The sequence below is a fragment of the Rhinopithecus roxellana genome, chromosome 10, assembly GCF_007565055.1.
Source record: "Rhinopithecus roxellana isolate Shanxi Qingling chromosome 10, ASM756505v1, whole genome shotgun sequence".
Taxonomy (NCBI): Eukaryota; Metazoa; Chordata; class Mammalia; order Primates; family Cercopithecidae; genus Rhinopithecus; species Rhinopithecus roxellana.
In genome coordinates this window covers 77089146-77113467 of record NC_044558.1, presented here as the reverse complement: position 1 = coordinate 77113467, position 24322 = coordinate 77089146, and the positions used below count along the sequence as shown (strand labels likewise).

The 24322-nt window shown below is 44.0% G+C and overlaps 1 protein-coding gene across 1 annotated transcript in view; it reads left to right on the top strand.

Moving 5' to 3' along the window:
- The window catches only part of LOC104654055 (transmembrane protein 132C-like), a 361240-nt gene that overhangs the window by 132021 nt on the left and 204897 nt on the right, over positions 1-24322 (top strand). The window contains exon 2 of the mRNA XM_030939702.1: positions 9578-10466. Coding sequence (XP_030795562.1) covers positions 9578-10466 — 889 coding nt within the window. The remainder of the gene's footprint in view (positions 1-9577; positions 10467-24322) is intronic.

Genomic DNA, 24322 nt, shown 5'->3' with positions numbered 1-24322 from the left:
ATCAAGGTGCCTTTTGTTTCAATAAAAAAGAAACAATGAGCCATATTTAGCAGAGAGAGACATTCTGTGTCTGGGGAATGTTAATAAATCACCAATGGAGAGAGGAAAAAATATTCAGATTGGCTTGTGTTTCAAGTAAGCTGCAGTGACTTGGAAGGAAAATCCCATCAGGGCTCTCCTTGAAGCGTATGGAGAAAGGCAAGTCCTGTTTTGCAGGTGTCTGATATCATGTGAGTAAACCGGAGGTGTCTGATGCAGCAGACATCTCCGAAGTCCTGAAAAGAGCCGTTTCCCTTAATTTCAGATTTTTCTTTCTCACATAGACATCACCCAATTTTTTTTTCACACATGGATATCACCCTTCCCCCACCATTTCTGTAGTTTTTAAAGCTTGCTGCTGTAACTGATGAACATATTTGAAATAATGGTCATGATAATGATAATAGCAACAGCAACTCCTAATTGTTAAGCATGCTGAGTGCTTAGTGTATTGCTTTAAGTGAGATGGTCTTATGTGATTCCCACCATTGACATGAGGATTCTGAGGCTCAAGAGTTTAAGGTATTTGCCAAGAAACAAAAACAAAAACAAAAATCCTCCTCTAAGAAGTTGTGGGACAAGGATTCGTGGTTGAACTTCATGTCACTCCATGAACTCCTAACCACTGTGATACATTTCTTCTTTCTAGGCTGGAGAAGGCTTTGATGAAAGTCCTTCCCCTGTTTCTTCCTAGGTATGTAATATCTGACAAACTGCCTCAGGCTTCCTATGGGGATCAAGTTAGATCAGGGTTTGTCAACCTCAGTGCTATTGAGATTGCAGGCTGCATAATTACGTGTGGCGGGGGCACTGCCTTGTGCATTGTAAGATGTTTAAAACCAACCCTGGCTCCTACCAACTAGATGTCAATAACAACCCCCTCCCAGTTGTGACAACCAAAACATGTCTGCAAATGTCACCAAGTGTTTCTCAAGAAAATCACCCTTTCCTGAGCAACCCCTGTTCTGGAAAGTCCTTTGTACACCCTAAATCAATTCCACTTGTGCCTGTCGATTATTTCAGGGGATGTAATTTTTATTTTTATCCAATTCAAGAGGGAAGCAGGACCTAGTATTTTTACCAAGGTACATTTGTGGGCATCCACTGCCTGCCCCATTTAGAGTAACCCCTGGCTTCATCCCATCTGCCTGGATGGACTTCCCAGTCCTCACATGCTGGGATCCTGAGCTTTCCCTCCGCAATCTTTTGGTTATGTTGTTCTTCATCCTAGAATTCTTGCCGTTTTCCATTCAACCTCTGCAGGTCCTACCCTTCCTTTATGTCCCAGCCTGGAGAACATCAGCTCTAAAGAATCCATCCCTGGTCAACACGTCTGAAAGTGGTGATGAGGGCACTTCATTGTGATGAAGGCAGTGCATCATGTTCGTGGAAAGGCTCGTTTTCCCACTGTTATCCTGTCTGGGCACTGAGTGATGTGGCCTTGCCATATTTCATTCAACCTCCTCAGGTCCTACCCATCCTTTATGTCCCAGCCCAGAGAACATCAGCTCTAAAGAACCCATCCCTGGTCAACACGTCTGAAAGTGAGCGTTGTGATGAAGGCAATGCATCATGTTAGTGGAAAGGCTCATTCTCCCAGTGTTATCCTGTCTGGGCGCTGAGTGACGTGGCCGTCTCCTTTGTCCACTATCTCAGAATCTCAAAATTCAATTTCTGGCAGCAGCTTTGTGGTAGAGTTCTCTGATGAACAACTGATGGAGGACACAATATCCCCAACACTGACAGGCAAGTACAGATAAAGAAAATGGGTAAACAGGAAGAGAGACAGCAAGGAATGTGCTGTCCGCTTGGAGGCCAGATAGGCAGGTGCAGCTGTCAACTACTCCCCAGCCTCTCTCCCGTGGCCATAGGAAACCAGCATTGGACTTTTCCAGGGGTATTGTTTCAGGTCAATGAAAATGACTCAATTATCCTATCTTTCTGGGAGATGTTGGTGCAAGCAGACGAACTGGAGTAAGAGGAAAGACATTGGTCAGAACTCACAATACTGTGGCAGCCCTGGAATTGTTTCCTTGCTGTCAGGAGATAACGTTTCCAGGAGAAAACACACAGCAAAGGCTGGCAACCACCTCTGATTCCTTAATCTGCTACCTCTGGGCTTCCCAAGATAAGAGGTGAGTTTAGGGGGCATACACAGTGCTGCAGCCTGTGACAGTGCAGATGGACCTTGCACAGCTTTGTCGGGGAGCCCTTCACATGAGCATCTCTGTGGTTGGCTGTTGGAGATACCTGGACATGGTGCAAAAAATCACCCATTCAACCATATGAGAAGTGGGAATTTCCTGCTTAATTGTTTGAATTATTCTGAATCTATCTAAGAGAAAATCTCATTTTGTAGCCACTGCCTCTTCGGCACCCAACACTTGATAATCTCCCTGCTTAACAAAGAAATGGCAAACTATGGCTCAGAGCTATAGACAGGCAGCAATTAGAGGATATGATCTTGGTTTTTTATTTACAGTAAGATTATTTAAACAAAATTATTCATTGATACTAGTACATTATTTTCAATTCTAATTTATAAAGTTATCAATTATCAGTAAGCTCCTGGACTGATTAACAGTGCATACATTATCTGGTTCATGTCATGAGAGTGAGGGAGGTGTGAAGTTTAGGAAACACCACCCTCATTGAAAACTCTGTGTACAGAGAGCTGCACCAGGCAGTCTTGGGCATGTATGTACTCAAGAAGTTCTTAATAAATTCTCAGCAGCCCCATGGACAGGTGCTAGTGCATTATTTTATTGGGGAAAGGAATAATTGTTCTTGTCTGCTGCAACAATTGTTAGTTTACTTCTGGGTGACCATGTGCTCTAAAAGTAGGCAAATGTGAGGCAAAGAAGGTACTTACATGAAGGGAAAGTTGCCTCAGCACCTCTGATGCACTGACACTGAATGGCTGCAGAGTCGCCATCTCCCGGTACTGGATGCCAGAATGTCCATGGACATTGGCTGCAATTCTTCCTACCACACATGAGAAGTTCTGCCTTCCAACAAATGGTGTCTACATTTTCCCTTATTGTACACCTTACTGCTGTGTTTTGTGAAGTGGCTTCTTCCCCCGTCTGGCTTGCTTCATGTTTGGGCTGTTGGTCAAACTTCATGCATTTCTCAAGTGTTGAATGAGTCGTCACTGAGTCACATGGTATTCAAGACAGGAGGGCACGCTGCTGGATAAACACACTATCCTTTTTTCCCATGGAGCTTCCAGTCTGTTAGGGAAGATGGTCATTAACCAAACATGCACATAAGCAAATATAAAATTACAGCTGTGTGAAAAGATGTAAAAGAGAGGTGCATGGTATTTTGGGAGGGACACTGGACCTCGTGTGGAAGTCAGCGAGGCTTCCTATTAATAGAAGAGGTGAGGTGGATCTGGAAACTGAATGGAAATTAATTAGGCAGAAGGAGTGGCCATGTGTGAGACCCTAGAGATATGAAGGAGCAAGATGTATTTAAACTTCGATAATAAGTTTAAAACTCTGGAACAAGGACGTACTAAGATATAATTAAGCTATAACACTGCTTGCACCCTTATTATGAGTCAGAGACTTGCTAAACACTTTGTAGGCATCATCTCAGTGAATCCTCATGCACGTGGGAGGCAGGGAGTAGAGCAAGGTGAGCTCTGTTGCCAAGTGGACCAGAACCTCTGGAACCAGACAGCCAGGCATGAGTTTAAGCTATGTCACTTACAACCAGGAGATCTGGGGCAACATTATTTACCTTCCCTATTCCTCAGTTTCCTCTTCTATAAGAAGTGGTCATCATGATACTTACCCCATGAGATGGTTGTAAAGAACTAATTGAGATTCCACATGTAAAGCACTTAAAAACACACCTAGACCATGGTGATATGGTCTGGCCATGTTCCCACCCAAATCTCATCTCGAATTATATCTCCCGTAATCCCCCCATGTCGTGGGAGGAACCTGGTGGGAGGTAATTGAATCATCAGGGTAGGTTTTTATGCTGTTCTCATGTTAGTGAATAAGTCTCATGGGATCTAATGGTTTTATAAAGGGCCGTTCCCCTGCACACACTCTCTTGCCTGCTGCCATGTAAGATGTGCCTTTCCTTCTCCTTCACCTTCCACCATGATTGTGAGGCCTCCCCAGTCTTGTGGAACTGTGAGTCCATTAAACCTCTTTTTCTTTTATAAATTACCCAGTCTTGGGTGTTTCTTCATAGCAGTATGAAAGTGGACTAATACATAGGGTCAATTCTTGATGACTGCTGGCTGCTCCATCAGGGATCGTCTCATGATGAAACACCCTGAAATGTGGAGACTTAATCATGTACAAGGCCTCCTGAGTCTCAGGGCTTCTGATCTTGGCTGAACTTGCTCACTTGTTTGGGGCTGGGCATGGGCTGCCTGATGCAGGATGGCCTCAGCTGGGATCACACTGCTCCTCTCCATGTGGTCTTTTCTCCAGGCTGGCCCAGGCTTGTTCTTCTTACTATGAGGCATCCAAAAGAGGCAGAGTGGAAATGTACAAGGCCCGCTGAGACCTGGGCCCAGAAGAGGCACGCTGTCATTTCTTCCATATTCTCTTGGCCAAAGCAAATCACAAGGCAGCCCAGATTCAAAGAGTGGGGAAATTGACTCCACCTCTTGATGGGAGAACTGCAAAGTCTCATGCAAAGGTTGTAGATAAGTATGTAGATACAGGAGATGGGGTGCCATTTTATAATTACTCTTCCGTTGTTATTATTATTATGCTACATACCTAGATCAACCAGTCTCAATCTCTCTCTCTCTGTCTCTGTCTCCTCTTTATGGAAATTGAAGCTCCCTTAGCCACTGTACAAGGCCTTGCCCCTTTCTTTATGGTGTCTGTAACTTCTTGACTCAAGTCAAATCCCCCGTGAGCTGGAAGAATTCAGAATGAGGCTCAACAGGAAGGGATGAGCTAGGCTTCACTTCACTTCATCCCTTCTCATTTTTCTTCATCTGAAGGATAAACAGTGACTTGTTCAAAGAATGGAAGAACCTTAAGAGAGGAGGCAAGACCACAAGCCTACTCCATCTGTATTTTGTAGAAAATAAACTCAGCATTTGCTTAGAAGCAAACAGGTTTCCTTTAGACTTTTTTCCCATTAAGAAAAGGAGAGAAAAGGAATCTTTATGTGTAGGAAGAATGAAGAATGACAAAACAGCTTGTTGACAAATGCTTTCTGTTGGCGAATGCCCCCGCTGCAGATGGGCCTGGAGTCCTGTGCCCCGCCCCTTCACAGAGCCCTTGGCTCATAACCTTCTCCAAACAGATGAGTCTCTAAGTCCCTACACTTCAAGATTTAAGAGGATTTTTTTGGATTGGGATAAATACCTCAAAATAAAAGCATCAGATGTGGCAATTTGTCTGTTGGTTTTTACAAACCATGACAAGTTGCCCAAATAGTCCGTGTTTAAGGACAGAGAGCCAGAGCTCTTTCTGGAATGTCGTACCTCAGCAGGGCCTTTTGCGCATGTTTTAAGCTGATTCTGAAATTAGGGGGTTAAAATGGAAGTGCCGAGCCATCCCTAAAGAGAGGGAGGCAAATGTGCCCTTATTGCTGGTGACCCCAGAACAAGGCCTCTGGGCTGAGAACTGGAGAGAATGTTATTTCTTTGAAAAGCCATCTTGACAATCCAAGTCCATTTGGCTGCAGCACCAAAGGCAGCTTTGATCTGCTCGCCAGTGTCCCTGCCGGGAAAAGGATTAGGGTCTTTCCAGAGGACAGCAGAGCCAGGCTGCCCCATATGCTGGCGTGTTGCGCAGGCTGCACTGAGAGGAAGGGACAGGAGGGAAGGCTGGAAAGAAGGAGACAGCAATTCCCATCTCCGCTGTCAATATATGAATGCAGTCTTGTTTGGGTTTTCTGGGGGTTTTAAAAGACAGAAACAAGGAGATGGGCTTTCTTGGGTTTCCAAAACCCATGGGGGATCTTAGCAAAGAAAATATTCAAACAGCAAGGAGGCTGCTGGTGGTCCTTCTGTTGATGTCAGGTACAGTTACAAAAACCCTGGAAGCGAGGGGTGACATGCTGTGCTTTCCTACCTTGAGGTTGAGCCTGTGAACCCCCAATATTCAGCGACTTAGCCAGCTACATCTTGTAAATCAGGAATCTCAAACTCAAAAGCACCTGAGGGACAAGCAGGCAGCTCCATGGCGCACAGTGGGCTGCATGTAGGATGACAGCAACACTGAAGCTGTAAGTCACCTCTCACCTCCTCCCATCGTCGCCATGTGGGGAGAAAGCCCAAATGTTGCAAGTTCCTCCCATGTTCAAAGACAAGCTGGAAACCCAGAGACTCCCCAGTTTTTAAAAATTGAGTTTCACTTTGTAAAGATTTTTTTAAAAAACACTGTGGGCCAAGCAAAACTCATCTGCAGGCTAGGTGGAGCCTCAGAGTGAGCAGTCTGCGATGTCAGGTCTGAACAGATGCAGAACCCAGAGCCAAGTGGTTCACACCCCAATCAGTATTGCCACTCAGTGTGCTGAATCTCAGTAGGGGGCCAGAGGGATCTGAGCCTTGGAACTGGGCTCCCACCCAGTGGGGAGAGGGTGACATGCTTATTCATTCTGCTAACTCATTTTACCTGGAAAAGTTAATAACAAACACTTTCTCCCCAGCTGAGAAAGAAGACGATGATGACAAGATAGTGTCTTTGGTGATCAATGACTAAAAGTCACTCTCCACCCAAATGGGTCAAGATTATCAAAGAATCTAATGAATTTAGGAATAATAATATGGTGGGCATTAACTCATTATTTCTGAGTAACATGAGAAAAATGGCTTATCTTGTTACTATTTTTTCCAACAAATGAATAAACATAAACAGCAAAATCTCTAAGGGACATATGAGGAATTAAAAAAAGACCAAATATGTGTCCAAAATTACTTGGATTAGTTCTCCCTTACCCTCCTTCAGTGTGGTTTTGATATTCATTTGAAATGTAATTAAGTTCATTTCTTTCCACTTGTGACCAATTCAGGGTTTTTACTTAACCGTGTTGATATTATTATCATATGTCAAACATTAACATGATTCCAAAGGTCAGAACTACACAAAAAAGATACACCCTTCATCTTTCCTCCCCATCCTCAACCCCCTTTATTTCTGCCTGGTTCCCACCCAACACCTGTTGATAACAAACCTTATAGACTCTGATTTCTTTTCTTGTGTGTTCATGTGTGTTACATGAATGAGCAAATACATAGACATTTTCTTATCTCCCTGGTATGGTTTGGCTCTGTCCCCACCCAAATCTCACCTTGAATTGTAATAATCCCCATGGTTCAAGGGCAGAGCCAGGTGGAGATAATTGAATCATGGAGGTAGTTTCCCCTATATTGTTCTTGGGGTAGTAAGTCTCACAAGATCTGATGGTTTTGTAAATGGCAGTTCCCCTGCACAAGCTCTCTTGCCTGCCACCATGTAAGACATGCCTTTGCTCTTCCTTTGCCTTCCTCCATGATTATGAGGCCTCCTAGCCATGTGGAACTGTGAGTCCATTAAACCTCTTTCTTTTTCAAATTTCCCAGTCTGGGGTATGTCTTTATTAGCAGTGTGAAAACAGACTAATACACTCCCCTTCTTTCTTACACAGAAGTTAATATAGTCAGATAGCCTTCTGCACCATGCTCTTTAACTTAGCAATATATTTTTGAAAGCACTCCATATTGCTTCATACAGATCTTATTCCTTTTTTTTATTGCAGCTCATGATACTCCGCTGTGTGGATTTACTGTAGTTTATTCAACCATTTTTCTACATAGAGGTATGAAGGTTGTGTCAAAATATTTTGCGTTTAAAACCAATTCTGAGGCTGAGCGTGGTGGCTCACGCCTGTAATCCTAGCACTTTGTGAGGCCCAGGCGGGCAGATCACGAGGTCAGGAGATCGAGACCCTCCTGGCTAACACGGAGAAACCATGTCTCTACTAAAAATACAAAAAAAATTAGCCAGGCACGGTGGCAGGCACCTGTAGTCCCAGCTACTTGGGAGGCTGAGGCAGGAGAATGGCGTGATCCCAGGAGGCGGAGCTTGCAGTGAGCCCAGATCGCGCCACTGCACTCCAGCCTGGGTGACAGAGGGAGACTCCATCTCAAAAAAAAAAAAAAAAAAAAAGTGTTGCAATAAATGATCTTGTGTGTATGTGTTTTCTAATTGCCAGAGGTGTATCTTCAGAGTAGATTCCTAGAAGTAAGATGAAAGAGTCAAAGAAAAATGCAAATGTAATGCCAAGTTCCCTTCCGGAAAGGTCGTACCACTTTTCATTCTCAGCAGCAATACACTAAGACTGCCTATTGCTTGTCGACTTCCCAACAGTGTGTGTTATACTTGGTCATTTTTGTCAGTCTTATAGGTAAGAGGTGGTATTTGTAGTTTTCATTCGTATTTCTCTAATTGTGAGTGATGCTCAATAGTTTTGAATATATATATCTCTATATAAACAATTTTAATATATTTTTGTGAATATCTATTCATATCCTTTACTCACTTCTCTCTCAATTTTTAAAAATCTTTTTCCTCTAATTTCAAGATCTGTATATTAGGGCCATTAGCCCTTTCAATGTGATACATGTGTTGCAGATATTTACTCCCAGCTTGTCATTTTCCTTTTTACTTTATGGTATTTTTGTAATGCAATTTTTTAAAATTATATAGGCAAAATTTTTAAATTGCATTTAGATGTTGAGTCATAATTGTGAAGCTCTTCCTATACCCAGGTTACAGAGGAATTCATCCATGTTTTCTTTAGTGCTTGAAAGATATAACTTCTTTGATTTATATTGCTGATCCATTTGAAGTTCAGTCTTATGTATGGTGTGGGGTGTGGATCTACTTTCCTCTTAATGGCTGTACAGTTGTCCTAGCACCAATGATTTAAAAGTCAACATTTGCAGCAGATGCAGTGGCTCATGCCTGTAATCCCAGCACTTTAGGAGGCCGAGGTTGGAAGATTGCATGAGCCCAGGAGTTCAAGACCAGACTGGGCAAAATAGTGAGACCCCATCTCTATTAAAAAAAATATATAAAGAAGAAAAAAAAGCCTATGTTTACCTCTGGATTTAGGATGCTACCTTTATCACTGACTAAACTTCCATATGTTCTTGGGTTTATTTATGGACTTTATTCATTGGCCTGTTTTGCTATTTATGTACCAGTGCCATTAAGTACATTTTAAACTCATGCCAATTATTCATAAAATACCCACTTTACTCCTATAGGTAATTTACCATCATTCTGTTAAGTTGAACTCTATGAAATTGCCACCATTCAACGAATCTTACTCTACAGAATTCTCATTTTCATGTTTCAACCTAATATAAGTATATGCATAATTCATGGACCATGTAGAATCATTTTAATGACTTATTCCAGAAAGAATATAAAAATTCTAGCCAAGTGGACTTCAGAATTTCTATCCCTCATTTCTAAATGGCTTACAGACCTAACAGCTAATGAGCGGCCCATTAATAATCCTGTCTTTGATTTTTTCTTTTCTTTTCTTTTTCCCTTTTTAGTGATAGAGGGTCACGGGGTCACAGACAACATACAGCGATTCTCCTCACTGCCACCTTACCTACCTGTGAGCTACCACATCCTCAGAGCAGAGACCTCCTTCTTCCTCAAGGAAGCCAGCCAGGACCTGCTGCGCAACTCCAGCCTGCAGTCCAGGGCCGAGTCCTTCTTTACCTACAAAACCAGGCAGCCCCCAGTGCTCAATGCCAGCTATGGACCCTTTTCTGTGGAAAAGGTTGTGCCTCTGGACTTGATGTTGACTTCAAACTTTTTAGGTCCAACCAATAAGTTTAGTTTTGATTGGAAACTCAAAGCCCACATCCTGCGGGACAAAGTCTACCTGAGCCGGCCCCGAGTGCAGGTTCTGTTCCACATCGTGGGCAGAGACTGGGACGACCGCAGCGCCGGGGAGAAGCTGCCCTGCCTGAGGGTCTTCGCTTTCCGAGAGACCAGAGAGGTGCGGGGCAGCTGCCGGCTGAGGGGGGACCTGGGGCTGTGTGTGGCCGAGCTGGAGCTCCTGGCCAGCTGGTTCAGTGCCCCGACGTTGGGTGCCGGGAGGAAGAAGTTCGTGGACCAGCCGGAGGGGACCCCCGTGGAGCTCTACTACACCGTGCACCCAGGAAGCGAGCGAGGGGACTGTGCCGGGGGTGACTTCAGGAAGGGCAACGCCATCCGTCCAGGAAAGGATGGGCTGGAGGAAACCACGTCTCACCTGCAGAGGATCGGTACCGTCGGCCTTTACCGGGCCCAGGACAGCGCCCAGCTCAGCGAGCTGCGTTTGGATGGTAACGTGGTCATCTGGCTGCCTTCCAGGCCAGTCAAGCAGGGAGACGTGGTCACGGCCTATGTCACCATCGCGAGCAATTCCTCCGTGGACTTCTTCATCTTGAGGTAGGTGCCATGCTTGGCCCTGCTCATCTTTGGCATGGCTGGTGTGAGATTGGGTTCCATGCGTGGCAGGTAGATACTCAGGAAGCATCGATTTTCACTATCTTCAGGCACTGTTCAGCATTAACAGGGGAAGGCAAATTATGCACCTGCCCACATGCTGTCAACAGCTCTCCTTCCACCGTGGGTTATAGAGGGAAGAAGAGGCAAAGGGCGGGCGGAAGTTAGATCCAAAAGGATCTAGACAGAGTAATCCGCCTCTCTAGACCTTCAGTTACCCTCACACTTGGAGAGGGACGTGATTCTTTTTCTGCTGTGGATCCTTTGATGTGATATCATTTGAGTTGCATGATTGAAAGCCCATGTTCAAGAAGCCCAAGAAAAGGCAGAGGAGTGATGAGATCTCACTTTGGGTATATACGTGAAAAGAGCCAAGCATAGCACCTTTTTTTTTTTTTTAATTAGGTGATGTTAAATGTTGCCAGTTAGTGTCTGGGAGGCCTTAGCGCGTGAGTATAGCTTAGCAACAATTAAGCAAACATGCCCCGCATAAAACTCTTCAGCAAAGGTATTCCATCTTGTAAAACAAATAAACAAAGCAGCAGGATAATCCACCTACTGTCACCATTGCAGATTCAACAGAGGGCAACGTCCAAGCTCTAACAGGGCTGCTCTGTCACTCTGTATAATGATTCTAAAATTTGGTACAGGAGCACATGTTTTCTGAGGATAATTAATACTGGGGTAAAATTCATTTAAAGCAAATCCTCTTAAAATGTGGACTAAACTGTCATAATAATGAAAAAAGTATTTGTTTGAAATTTGTTTAAAAAATAAATTGGATAAAAATAAGGTTTTTTTTCCTGTTATGGTTAAGGAGTTAGGTTGTAATTGCAGCTATGCTTTGTTAGAATTCTCGTCAGAGTAAAGCCTTAATCACATTTTGAATGAATGGCTTGGAAAAATACTTGATTTGCAAGCTAGAATGATGGCGTATCACACCACGTTTCGTTTCTGTTTAACTTTTGTAATATGACTATAAGGATGCTTATTTTTGAAGTTTGAAGTTTTTTTGTTTTGCTTGTTTTTGTTTTTTCATTTATAAAAAGGTTCAGAGGTTTCCATAAGTTTCTCATCCTAGTCCTTCAGATTTAAAGAATTGTCCTCTGAAGTATACATCTTGTCATCGTCTTTGTAGTTTTGCCTTTCAATTTTTAAATGAACTAATTTTGCAGATCTTCATTTGCCAGTGTTTTTTGGATATGCTTGGAGGACTGTTATGACATCCCTTTCAGCAATGTCATGAAATCCTACGTCTTTTTATGAGATTTATTGTACAAAGGATTCGCGTGGCACTGGCATTGTGAACCTTGGTGGTCAGTGAGGGACGTGCTGGGAAGGGACAGGTCTCGCTGTCACTGTATCCAGAGCTTATTGAAAGTATCATGACCTTGTCACTGAGGGGCCAGGAAGCCAATATTCAGATAAAAGGATCTGAATATTGTGTTTGTTTCCCCTTGGCTTGGATTCAAAAAGATACTGATCAGCCGGGCACAGTGGCTCACGCCTGTAATCCTAGCACTTTGAGAGGCTGAGGCGGGTGGATTGCCTAAGCTCGGGAGTTTGAGACCAGCCTGGACAGCACGGTGAAACCCCGTCTCTACTAAAATACAAAAAATTGGCTGGGTATGGTGGCGTGTACCTGTAATCCTAGCTACTCAGGAGGCTGAGACAGGAGAATCGCTTGAACCTGGGAGGTGGAGGTTGCAGTGAGCCAAGATCACACCACTGCACTTTAGCCTGGGCAGCAGAGCGAGACTCCATCTCAAAGAAGAAGAAAAAAAAAGATACTGATCTGGGAGCTCTGAGTTTAATTTTTGGTAAGTCCCTTTGCCCCCTAAGTTTCAGATCAATTGTGAAATAAATGCAACTATGTCTGGCTTCGGAAGCTGGAGACAGAAAGACAGGGAACTGACGTCATGCTAAGTAGCTGTAAAATTTTAGAGTCATCATCTTCCCCCTTGCACTTCGTTCACTTTCCTCTTCGGGAAATGCAGGGTCTGGTGTCTACCAGGGTGAGCGCAAGCCAAGCCACTGGGTCCCTAGGTCTGAGGTGCACAACCTTCCAGCTGCACCTGGAAGGGATGCTTAGATGGGGCTCTTCAGAGAGGAGGATCTGTTTTCTGAATTTTTCATCACAAAGATAGTCATGGTGGTGGTGAACAAAGGTCTTCCAACCAGCTGACCTCAATTCTGATCCTATCTCTTTTACTTACAGCCTTTTACTTGTGATGATAGGCAAGTTAACTAACCTCTGTGTGCCTCAGTTTCCTCCTCTCTAAAGCAGATGTAATTCTAGTACCTGCTTCCATGGGTTGTGAGGATTCAGTGGGCTGATATTTATTTGCAAGGTGCTCATAACAGTGTCTGGTGCACTGAAACTTCTCTGTCAACATTGAATATTACTAACAGGGCTGTTTTCAAACACCCTTCAAACCTTCAATAAGCATTGAATTCTGTCTTTGCAGTAAGTGGACATTGTGTGTTGTGTAAAACAACTACTAAATTTATTCTCAAAATTCTATTATTCCCATTGTCCTATGATTTTGTTTAAAGAGCAGTGTCTTTGTATAATGACAGGAGTGTTTGTAGCACAGAGGTTACTAATGGCGTGGTTCTGGGGGTAAGACTTAGTCACATGAAAGGGTACTGCTTAGTGCCGTCAAGGGCAGCCCCTGTATTCCCTCCCTTCTGATCTTTCCCATCAGATCAAAGTCCTGGGGAGAGAAGGTCCACCTCACTCCCTGTTCAACAAGATATGGCACGTGTTATATTTCCTTACCTCAGGTTTTAAATTCGAAGCAAATTTCCTAAGGGCTAAAAGCAATTGCTCATGAGAAAGTCTGAGCAGCAAAGTTTCCCCAAACACATGTGCAAATGCAAGTCCTTGTGTCTCAGGCATGTCGGAATTCAAAGACTAGGGAACAAACAAACCATCTGAAGACCCGTCTTTGAGGTCCGTTCTTATTCTGAAGATGGAATTTCACTAATTAAAAAGGGACATTATGGACGGCATACACATTTCAGAGTCTTGGCTTAATTTGAGTTGCCAAAATGATCAGCAGGCATCAGTGTGTCAAATGGAATTTTGCTCTGTGTGGAGTCTCTCTGTTTCTCTCCTTCCCTTAATCTCCCTCTTTCTCTCCCCCGTCTCCAATTCCCCTGTTTTCCCAACATGATTGAAGGTTTTTCTTTAAAAAAATAAGGTTTTATGTTTTTAAATAATTACAGATTTGTAAGAAGTTCCAAAAATAATACAGTGATCTTCCGTAGACCCCTCCCCCAGCTTCCACTGGTGGTAACACCTCATATAGTCATAATACAATATTGAGGCCAGGAAACGGTCATTGGCATAACATTATTAACCAAACCACAGAGGATGTTTGGGTCAGAATGTAGGTTTTAGGACACCTTATCTCTTTCCAGCTTATCTGTGACTGAAGGCATTTTCAAAGGCAAGGAAGTTCAGTTGGAAGAATGAGTTCCTTGAACACCTACCCAAGTCTCTCAGTGTCCATTAGGAAAAGATGAGCTCGGTCTGCTTCTCCTTTTTTTTTTTTGGAGGGGGGGGAATACAGAGAACTTCCTTCCTGTGCAGATATGCCATCTTTGCAGGCCTCTAGGTACGTTGTGTGTTTCTGTATCATCAATGCAATGTGCAAGTATCCAACCATGCCCATTTGCCAGGCGTTGTTCTACAGCAGTGAATACAACAGGCAAAACTTCCTGCCCAAGTGAAGCTTATGTTCTAGTAGGCAAGATAGAAATGATCAAAATGTGCATGTGTGCCAAGAAGTGACACACCCGAGGGGTGTAGTTAGTACAGCCTCCAAGACTGCATGCCCTTCTTTCTGAATCTGGTATTTGCCAAGAACCCCGTAGGTATTTGAGCACCATCTGCCTTAAGCTAGACAACATCCGAGAGGCCCTCAGAGAGCTTAACCTTAAGCCAGCTGGTGAAGACAGAGTCCCTGGAATTCCATCCTGCATAAAATGAGCCTTATGAATGGCACACTCTCCAGGATGGGTGGGAAGGCTCTGGACTTCCGTGTGTTGGCTCACAGCTGTGTACAAGAGATGTACAATGCTAGACGCTAAGAGCCATGGAATTGCAGAGTGTACACAGGCTTTGTGTTCAGTTGTCATTCAGTTCTTATAATGTTACAATGAAAAGTCTTGTTTTCTGCTAGCATACTTCTAACATCCTGAGAGCCCCTACTTATCTTGTTTTCTTTTTTTTTTTTTTTTTTTTTTTTTTTTTTTTTGGTAAAAAGAAAGACAGGTCACTGTTTCCAAGCCTTCTTCTTTTCTTGCTGGAATTTTAAAACTTTGTTCTGCTTTCATTGTTTATAGTTATTTTCTTTTGATAGCCCAAATACTAAACAAACAGTGGTTTTCCATTTTCACTGTGGATACAATATTTCTTTTCATTCACTTGGCAAGTATTGACTCAATTAATGTGTACTGACCCCTGCCCATTTGTCAGGCATTGTTCTACAGCCCTGAATGAAATAGGCAACACTCCCTGCCTGTGTGAAGCTGATTTCCTAGTGGGGGAAGATAAAAATAATCAAAATTGGGTTGGGTGTAGTAGCTCACACCTGTAATCCCAGCCCTTTGGGAGGCTGAGCTGGGTGGATTGTCTGAGGTCAGGAGTTCAAGACCAGCCTGGCCAATGTGGTGAAACCCTGTCTCTACTAAACATACAAAAAAATTAGCTGGGCAGGATGGTGGGCACCAGATTAGCTGGGCAGGATGATAATCCCAGCTACTTGGGAGGCTGAGGCAGGAGAATGGCTTGAACCCGGGAGGCAGAGGTTGCAGTGAGCAAAGATCATGCCGGTGAACTCCAGCCTGGGTGACAAGAGTGGCACTCTGTCTCAGTAATAATAATAACAATAATAATAATAATAACAATAATAATAATAACAACAACAACCAAGTAAATACAATAGATAGTGATAAGTGGCTTAGGAAAAAATGAACAAGGGAGGAAGAATGGAAAGTGCTGAGAATACACTTTAAGGGGACAGTCAAGGCAGGCTTTGTTGAAAAAGTGGCATTTGAATTAAGTGTGGTCTTGGCACGGAAACATGTGCAAAGGTCCTGGGGATGCTTGCTTGGTTTGTGTCAGGAACAGTAAGGAGACAAATGTGGCTGAAACAGAATGGAAGACAGGAGACGTTGGGGGAGGTGAGCTGTGAAGGGAGCTGGGATTCACATCACCTTGGACTTTGTGAGCCGTTGTAAACACTTTTATTCCAGGTGAGATGGGGACTACTGGAAGGTTTTGAATAAGGAATGTCACGATGTAACTTATTTTTATATATTGCAGTAATCTAGGTGAGAGAAGGCAGAGGCTTGGATCAGGATAACAGCAGCAGAGGTGTAAATGAGTGTGCAGATTCTGGATTAATTTTAAAGCTAGGACTGATGAGATTTGTGGGCACACTTGTGTGAAGGAGACGCAGAGCATCAGGACACTGGGGATGAAGGACAGAGCTGCCATTCTGTGATGGAAATCCTGTGGGAGAGGCAGGTTTTCCCTTCCTAGATAATATACTATAATTTTAATTTAATTAAAATGTACTTTAATGCTTAAAATCATTGTTTTAAGGAAAAAATATTCAAGAAGGAAATAATATAAGAGGATGTACACAGATGTGGGAATAATAGTGAAGTTGGTATGAGTCTTGCTGAAGTTTGGGAACCAATACTGTATTTTTTTCATTGCAGTAGCTTTAGGGGGTGTAAGTGGTTTTGGGCTATAGGGATGAAGTACACAGTGGTGAAATCTGGGATTTTAGTGCCCCTGTCACCCAACTGGCATACGTTGTACCCAATAGGTAACTTTTCATCCCTGAACAGCCTCTCACCCTCTCCCCTTCTGAGTCTCCAACATCCATTCTAGCACTCTGTATGCCTCTGTGTACACATAGCTAATTGCAGAGATATGGAATCAACCTAAATGCCCATCAGCCAATGAGTGCATAAAGAACACATGGTGTATATATCATCCAGATCTCTCCAGCTGCCTCCACCTTTGGCTGCTGCTTAGATCACAGGAGAAAACCACCCAGGACACAGAATTTTGGATCACTGAGGTCCAGTGCTTGTTCTTTTCTATTGGGAAATTCATGGAGGACATGCAGGGAGACCTTGAATAATCTCTCCTCACTGAGAAACCCAAAGACTTTCTCTCTCCCATGGGTCTTCACACAGTGGCTTCACTGAGAGGGCCTGGACTTTTTGGAAATATTTATGGGACTAATAACATACATATAAACTTGGCATGAACCTTCTTGGCAAGAATCATTTTCACAAAGGACAGTCTTCCATGAGCAAAAACAAGCAGACTGAATTTTGTCTGCAACTTCACAAAGTGAATTCATAGGCAACCTTTGCTTTATAATCAAATTAGTTCATGAGACCCAAAAGTCAAAGTGTGGAAGATGGAACCTTTGTTTCTTGTAGCTATGACGTTATTTTGGAAGCCTATTTTAAGAAATAAAAAATAATTACCAACATAAATGAAAACCACATATGCAGATAGGTTTTACAAATATGAGTGTGTTGATTCATGAGGGTGAGCCCTTTTTCCATCTCTCTGTTCACTGCTGTATCCCCAGCCCTTGGTGTATGACTTGGCACAAAATAAAGCCCCAGTAAACATTCATTGAATAAATCCAAAACCAAATACCTAATATCAAACCTATTTCATAAACATTCCGTTTCATGGATGTTTTCTTTCATAATTAACTGAGCCTTCTTGAAATAAAGATCAGGATTCCTTAGAGAAAGCATAGGCATTATTTACTTTTCCAAGGATGTTCAAAATATATTGACAGTGGAGGTCATCAGTTCTGAAAATTCCCACTGCCATCTCAGCATACCTCCATGCTCCTGAGCCCCTGGGGATGTTGAGGATGGGACGACTTCCACATGACTGCCTCCCCAAAGCCTAGCTTAGACGGAGCTCACAGAATCACTGTGCTGTCAAAATCAGTGTTAGGGGCCAGGCGTGGTGGCTCACGCCTGTAATCCCAGCACTTTGGGAGGCTGAGGCAGGTGGATCACAAGGTCAGGAGTTCGAGACCATCCTGGCTAACACGGTGAAACCACATCTCTACTAAAAATACAAAAAAATTAGCCAGGCATGGTGGAGGGCGCCTGTAGTCCCAGCTACTCGGGAGGCTGAGGCAGGAGAATGGAGTGAACACGGGAGCGGAGTTTGCAGTGAGCCGAGATCGTGCCACTGCACTCCAGCATGGGCGACAGAGTGAGACTCCGTCTCAAAAAAAAAAAAAAAAAAATCAGTGTTAGTTTGACTCAAGTTGCAGTTGTAAGTAGGTAGGTCAGTCTTGACACTGCAGGTTATTAAAGCAAAGAACTTGGGGGTAGGGGGATATGAATGTCTGGCCTTATCAGTAAGCAATGAAATAGATACCTAAAGAGCAGAGGCGGTGATCATTCATCCTCTCCAATTTAAAATAAGCTCTCTTAATTGAACAACGTGATTCATAGACATGGAAGAGATTTGTTCTCTACTTGTAACCAATTCCAAACCCTGCATTAGGGATGCTCAGAGAGTCATAAAGCATCGCTCTTGACTGGGAGATTATACTCTGCTGCTAACATGAATTTATGTGCAGTAAATAGACACATCCCCATGTCTCAACGCAGTGAAGAGAGATGCTTAGCCTAGGGACTGGCTTCTCAACCTCAATGTCATCAGGATTTGGGGCCAGCTAATTTGTGTTGGGCTGTCTGGTGCATTGTAAAATATTGAGCAGCATCCCTGGACTCTACTCAATAGATAAAGTCCAGTAGCACATCCACTTCTGCTCCAGTTGTGATAACCAAAATGTCTCCCGACATTGCTAACTCTTCTTTGGGGGATAAAATCACACTGGTTGACAACCACGAGCCTACACTCTTGACTTGCAGAGAATATAGATATCTGGGTGGTCTGTGGGATGTGGGCCTTGTGATGGTCCTCAAACATCACTGAAAATAGAACAGCAATTACATGGCTTCTTTGTCCTTTGCTGGGTAGGTTTTTGTGTGTCAGGACTGATAATGGAGCCTTCAGGATATAAATCCTAAGAGATTCATTTTTGAAGTAAAACACTGTGAAATAAGGAGGTAGTCCTCTCTCATGAGTAAAGACAGAACAGAAGAGAGACTAGATGCCAAGCATGTAGTCTTTAATAGCCCTTGCTTTGCAGGAGTGCACTCAGAAAGTAAGAGAGCAAGGAGCTGCTTCTCAGCTTCTGCACAGAAGGTGATGTTCTTTCCTAGCTGTGTATGGGACCTCCTGGTTCATTAGTTCTGTCCTGCTTTGACTGGTGGATGAAGCCCAGTCATTTCATCAGTCACTGAATCTCCCCCAACCAAGGCAACACCATGCTGTGTGTGCTTAACAGCCGCATATGCCCTCACCGTGTTCCAGTAAACAAAAAGGATGAAGGGTGGACGCAGGGAAGAAAGCCTTTGAAGAAATGTGCTAAGATTTATGCAAGAATACTGAGAGAAGTATTATTTTTCCAAACAGGAGAGATTTGTAGGTGGATTCATTTCTAGAGTCTCAATGTATATCAAGGAAATTCAGGTAGAGTTGAAAGACTGGCTTTTGCCTATAGTCCCAGCTACTCTGGAGGCCAAGGTGGGAGGATTGTGTGAACCTGGGAGTTCAAGTCCAGCCTGGGCAACATAGCAAGACCCTGTCTCTTAAAAAAATAATAAAAGTGGGTTTCACCTCCTTTAAAAGGACTTTGGGGCCGGGCGCAGTGACTCACACCTCTAATCCCAGCATTTTGGGAGGCCAAGGCAGGCGGATCATGAGGTCAGGAGATTGAGACCATCCTGGCTAACACAGTGAAACCCCATCTCTACTAAAAAAAAGAAAAAAGAGAAAATACAAAAAATTAGCCTAGCATGGTGGCAGGCACCTGCAGTCCCAGCTACTCGGGAGGCTGAGGTAGGGAATGGCATGAACCCAGGGGGCAGAGCTTGCAGTGAGCTGAGATTGCATCACTGCACTCCAGCCTGGGCGACAACAGAGTGAGACTCCGTTTCCAAAAAAAAAAAACAAAAAAAGGACTTTGGGAGGTTAATCCCTTGGAGACTAAACCTAAGTTTCTAACCAGCTCAAGGCAAAAAGCAGAGTCACAGATTTCCACGGGAGGGTTGGGGTGGGATTCATGGAACATGCCTGTTCTAATAGACAAACACCAATCATGGGTGCTCCTTTAAAAGGACTTTGGGACCGGGCGCGGTGACTCACACCTGTAATCCCAGCATGTTGGGAGGCTGAGGCAGGCGGATCATGAGGTCAGGAGATTGAGACCATCCTGGCTAACACAGTGGAACCCCATCTCTACTAAAAAAAAAAAAAAATACAAAAAATACAAAAAATTAGCCCAGTGTGGTGGGCTAATGGCTGCTCAGAAGTGAGTCTCCTACTTGTGCATGAAATATACATAACTACAAAATACATAAATGTTCACAGCAGCTTTCCTTTTGATAGCTGAATAATATACCACTGTGTGCACAGATCACCTGATGAATGAATGAGCAAAATGTGATATTTGCATGCAATGAGATATTATTCGACCATAAAAGGAATAAACCACTGATACATGCTACAATATGGATGAACCTTAAAAACATGATGCTAAGTGAAAAAAAAAAAGAAGCCAGACACAAAAGGTCACATATTACATGAATCCATTTATATATAATGCCTGGAAAAGGTAAATCCATAGAGACAGAAAGTAGATTAGTGGTTCCCAGGACAACGGGAGATGGCATGTGGGGAACGACTGCCAATGGGTTTGGGGTTTCTTTTTGGGGTGATAAAAACATGTTGAAATTAGGTAGTGGTGATGGTTGTGCAACTTTGTGAATATACGAAATACTGAATCGTATACTGACAGAATGACATCCCAAGAGATGATGTGTGTCATAGAAAAGGCTGTTGACCTTGACTTTTCTTCATTGCCTCTAAACTAACTACACGTTAAACATTGAGCCAATTTTCAAAAATGTATCCTACAGATGGTTTTTCATTGGGCAGCCACATGTTTTGCTTTGCCCGTTACTTGACAAGGTTATTAGGACCAGACCACTGTTTCTAATTTTTCTATTGTGCTTTGTACTGTATCACATTTAGAAACCCCGTCAACATTTTTGATTCGTGAGAATGGCCAAAACAAGGATCAGCCAACTTCATTCAGATACGTGGATTGAAGGTGGCAAATTCCACGCCTATATGGCTGGCCAGGGATACAGGTGAGGGAAGCTCCGAGGGGAGAGGGAGAGGTAGTGGTAAGAGGATATTGGAAAGGGCCTCAGCATCCCCTCACTATAATCTCCATTAGCCGGTCCCTCAGGCCACCCAGATCAACACATCATCTAGTGAAGACACTGGATCCATGATGCAGACACAGTTCTGATGGAAACTCCCCACCTGCACACCGCGGCCAGCCTTTTGTGCACCCCGTCCCCTGTCCCTTGGCACTCATCTGGGAGGGGCCACAGTGAATGGCACTCACACGTGTGCCCTGTTAAAGGGAGCAGCCACATTACAAGTCTCCTTGATTTCAACCAGAGTTACTGGCTCTAAAGAGAAATTGGAAATGGAAGCTGACAGCAGAATCGCTTCTCAACCACCACTGTGCAGTCTGGGGCACTTGACTGTGTCTCTCGGTTTAAATCATGCCTCAAAGCAGAAGGATGCATCCGTTTCCTGCAGCTGCCATAACAAATTGTCCCAAACTTGGTGGCTTGAAACAACAGAACTTTGTTCTCTCACATTTCTTGAGGTCAGAAGCCTGAAATCAGGGTTCCGTCAAGGCCATGCTCCCTCCGAAGGCTCTAGAGAAGACCCTCCCTTGCCTCTGCTGGCTGTCCTCGGTGGTCCTTGGCTTGTGGCCACATCTATCCAATGTCTGCCCCGTCTTCATGTGAATTTTCTCTCTGTGTTTCTCCACTGTGTCTCAGGATCTTTGTCCTTTGTCTTACTAGGACACCCGTCTTTGAATTTCAGACCCACCCTCATCCAGAAGGCTCTCATTTGGAGATCCTTAACTAATTCCATCTGCAAAGGGCCTTTTCCCGAATCAGGTTGCATTCTGAAGTTCCAGTTGGATGTGAATTTGGGGGTGGGTGGAAAGCAGCATTGAACCCATGGCCGAGAAGACAGACTGCCCGACGTGCTTCAGAGCCTGCCACTCTGTCTTTCCCTGGTTCTTTTCAATTGCCACATGCCCCTTGGCAGCACCAGGCCATGTTCCCTGTGGTGGAAAAGCAAAGTTACAAACGGGAATCTGGACCTTCACCACGTGGAGAATAAACTCCTCTCCGCCGGAGGAGTCTAGACCTCACTCTCAAATCCACTCTTCTAATTACTGAGCACAGCCTGGGTGTATGCCGTTATAGCTTCATTTCAGGGAGCGAAGTGTTTTCGTATCTATTTGATATCTGAGGATATGAGAAACCCTCAAAGGCACTGTCCAGATACCTGGCTTGCCCTGCATGATCGTTGGCTCTTTCCTTCCTACTGGGCATAATAAATCTGCAGGATCGAGTGGATTCCTCAGGAGCAAGCTGACCGTTCCCAGCCTTCTCATTAGCAGAGGAGACCCTAAAACACGACCAAGTTTGCACTGACTGCAAGTTTGGAGCCAATTCAGAGAACTCTGGAAACTCATTTTCCCACAGTCTGTCTGAAATTCATTTCCCCTGTTGAATGTCTCCAAAGGAAGGGTTTGTTTTCATTTTCTTCAGCTTGTCATTTTAAATGTATTCTTCTGGAACAGAGAAAAGGAACAATTTTCTTTCTGCTTGGGAAGAAGTAAAGAAATAATGTTTCCTGCTCCATCCCCTGTCCCCCTCCGCAGCTCCCCACAACACATCTGGGTTGCCAGGCAGCCCAGCTCCCGTGAAACATTGGAGAGCGATTTTACTGTTGTGGGAAACATTTAAACATAAAATTGACTCGAGCTCTGCGAAAACAGAAAGGAACCAGAGCCCTTCTGACCCCGAATTCTGCCTTCTTTCTTCCACATTCTTTAGCCCATTTAAGTGTCGTCTGAGTTTCGAGTTCTCCAAATCACAGCTTTGTCTGTTGTGAAAGATTTAGCACATGAATTAGTGGACCTGTGACATGTAGTCCCTTTCTAGCTAAAAATTTGTGGGGAGCAGAGGCAGTATAAGGTGGCAAGTAATGATTTCAGAAAGCACGCTGGGTACTCCAGTGTTCTGGGTACTAAGGTATCTTTAGAGTCCCGTATGCTGGCACTTGTTTGTGGTCGTGTCATTGCTCCAGGGTTCCTGAATATTGCAAACCTGCACCATTTATGTCTTGAAACTCCAAAAGTAATTAACTGAATTAAAATCTTGGATAGAAAGAAAAAAAAAAGCATCCTTATTTCAAGAGCATTTTGATTATTTTGATTGCATCATGCTTGTTGAAAGTCTTTCCTGGAACCTCCTTGCTGTGTCAGCTCCTATTTCCTGTGCTCCTAGAGAAGTGGAGTGTTTTTTTGTGTGTTTATTAGTCCTTTCAGTTTCTACTTCCAAAGGTATGTATATATTTTTAGGAAAGGTGGTGGCCTGGAAGTGGGGACATCCAGGAACACAGGAGGAGGACGCAGTGTAGACGGGATTGAGACGGAGGGAGGAGGCAGGCTGTAGGTCTCAGGCTCAGCCTAGGACACTTCCTCCAAGACTGGATCCTCCTGATTCCCCTTCCCCACTTTCCTCCAGGGTGGGATCCAAGCTCTCGATACTCCACCCAGCTACATTAGGTGAACGCACATCCACCAGGAGTTTCTTCCTCCATCACCTTCCTGTTAAGGCACTCAGCTGGAGAAGCCCAGCATCCTCACCCCCGACTTGTGGCTCTCACTCAAATGGAAACACTCCTCAGTACAAGGTGCAGGAGACAGAGGCCATCTCTCAAGTTCCTCTAAAATACCAGTGCCCGTTGTTGTGTGCTCTGATATTGCAGGCACTGCGGCCATGCTTTCCCGACGAAGCCTTCTTTCTGTTGAATTTTCCAGAGGGACCTTTAAAAGCAGAATTTGCTAGAACAAAATAAAGGAGTGCACAGCCTTTTCAGCTGTTCTTGCCCAGTGCTGCCAGGATGGGACCTGTCAGTCCCAAGAGCCAGAGTGCTGGCTCCTCATGGGGCTGCTGCTTGGGCTATCCTATTGGGCTTCCAGACAGTCCTGTTTGTGTGGGGTTTGGCAGGTCATGCGTTCCCGATATGCTATGCAATCCTCTCAACAACCCGTTCTACAGAAGAGGAAACCGAAGGCCTGAGAGAAGAGGAATGCATTTGTCAAGCTTATTTTGGTTGCTATTCTAACTGACTTAAACTTAAAAAGGATTTTTTTTCCCCTATAACTCAAACTTTTGGGGGTTTCAGGTACAAATGCATTAGGGCGTGAATGGTGTTCCTGGGACTCAGTCTCCCTCACTTATTGTGCAACTCCCATTCGCCTACATTGTTCTCCTTCCTGCTGGTTCTCTACGTGGTCACCCCGAGGGTTCCCAGCTCGGACCCTGGTCAGAGTTTAGGCATCTTTTTTATAATAGGTGCAATAAATGTCCTCAGATTGAGTTACCTCCATTTGGTGTGGGTCATACACCCACCTGTCATCCATTTATTGTGGCCAGCAGCTTTCAACATACCTATTTGCCAGGCTACCCTTAGAGCCAGAAGTGGAAGGTTAATCCCATGAAAAACACGCTGTCTAGAAGTGTAAACAGAGTGGTTTGAAAAAGAGAAA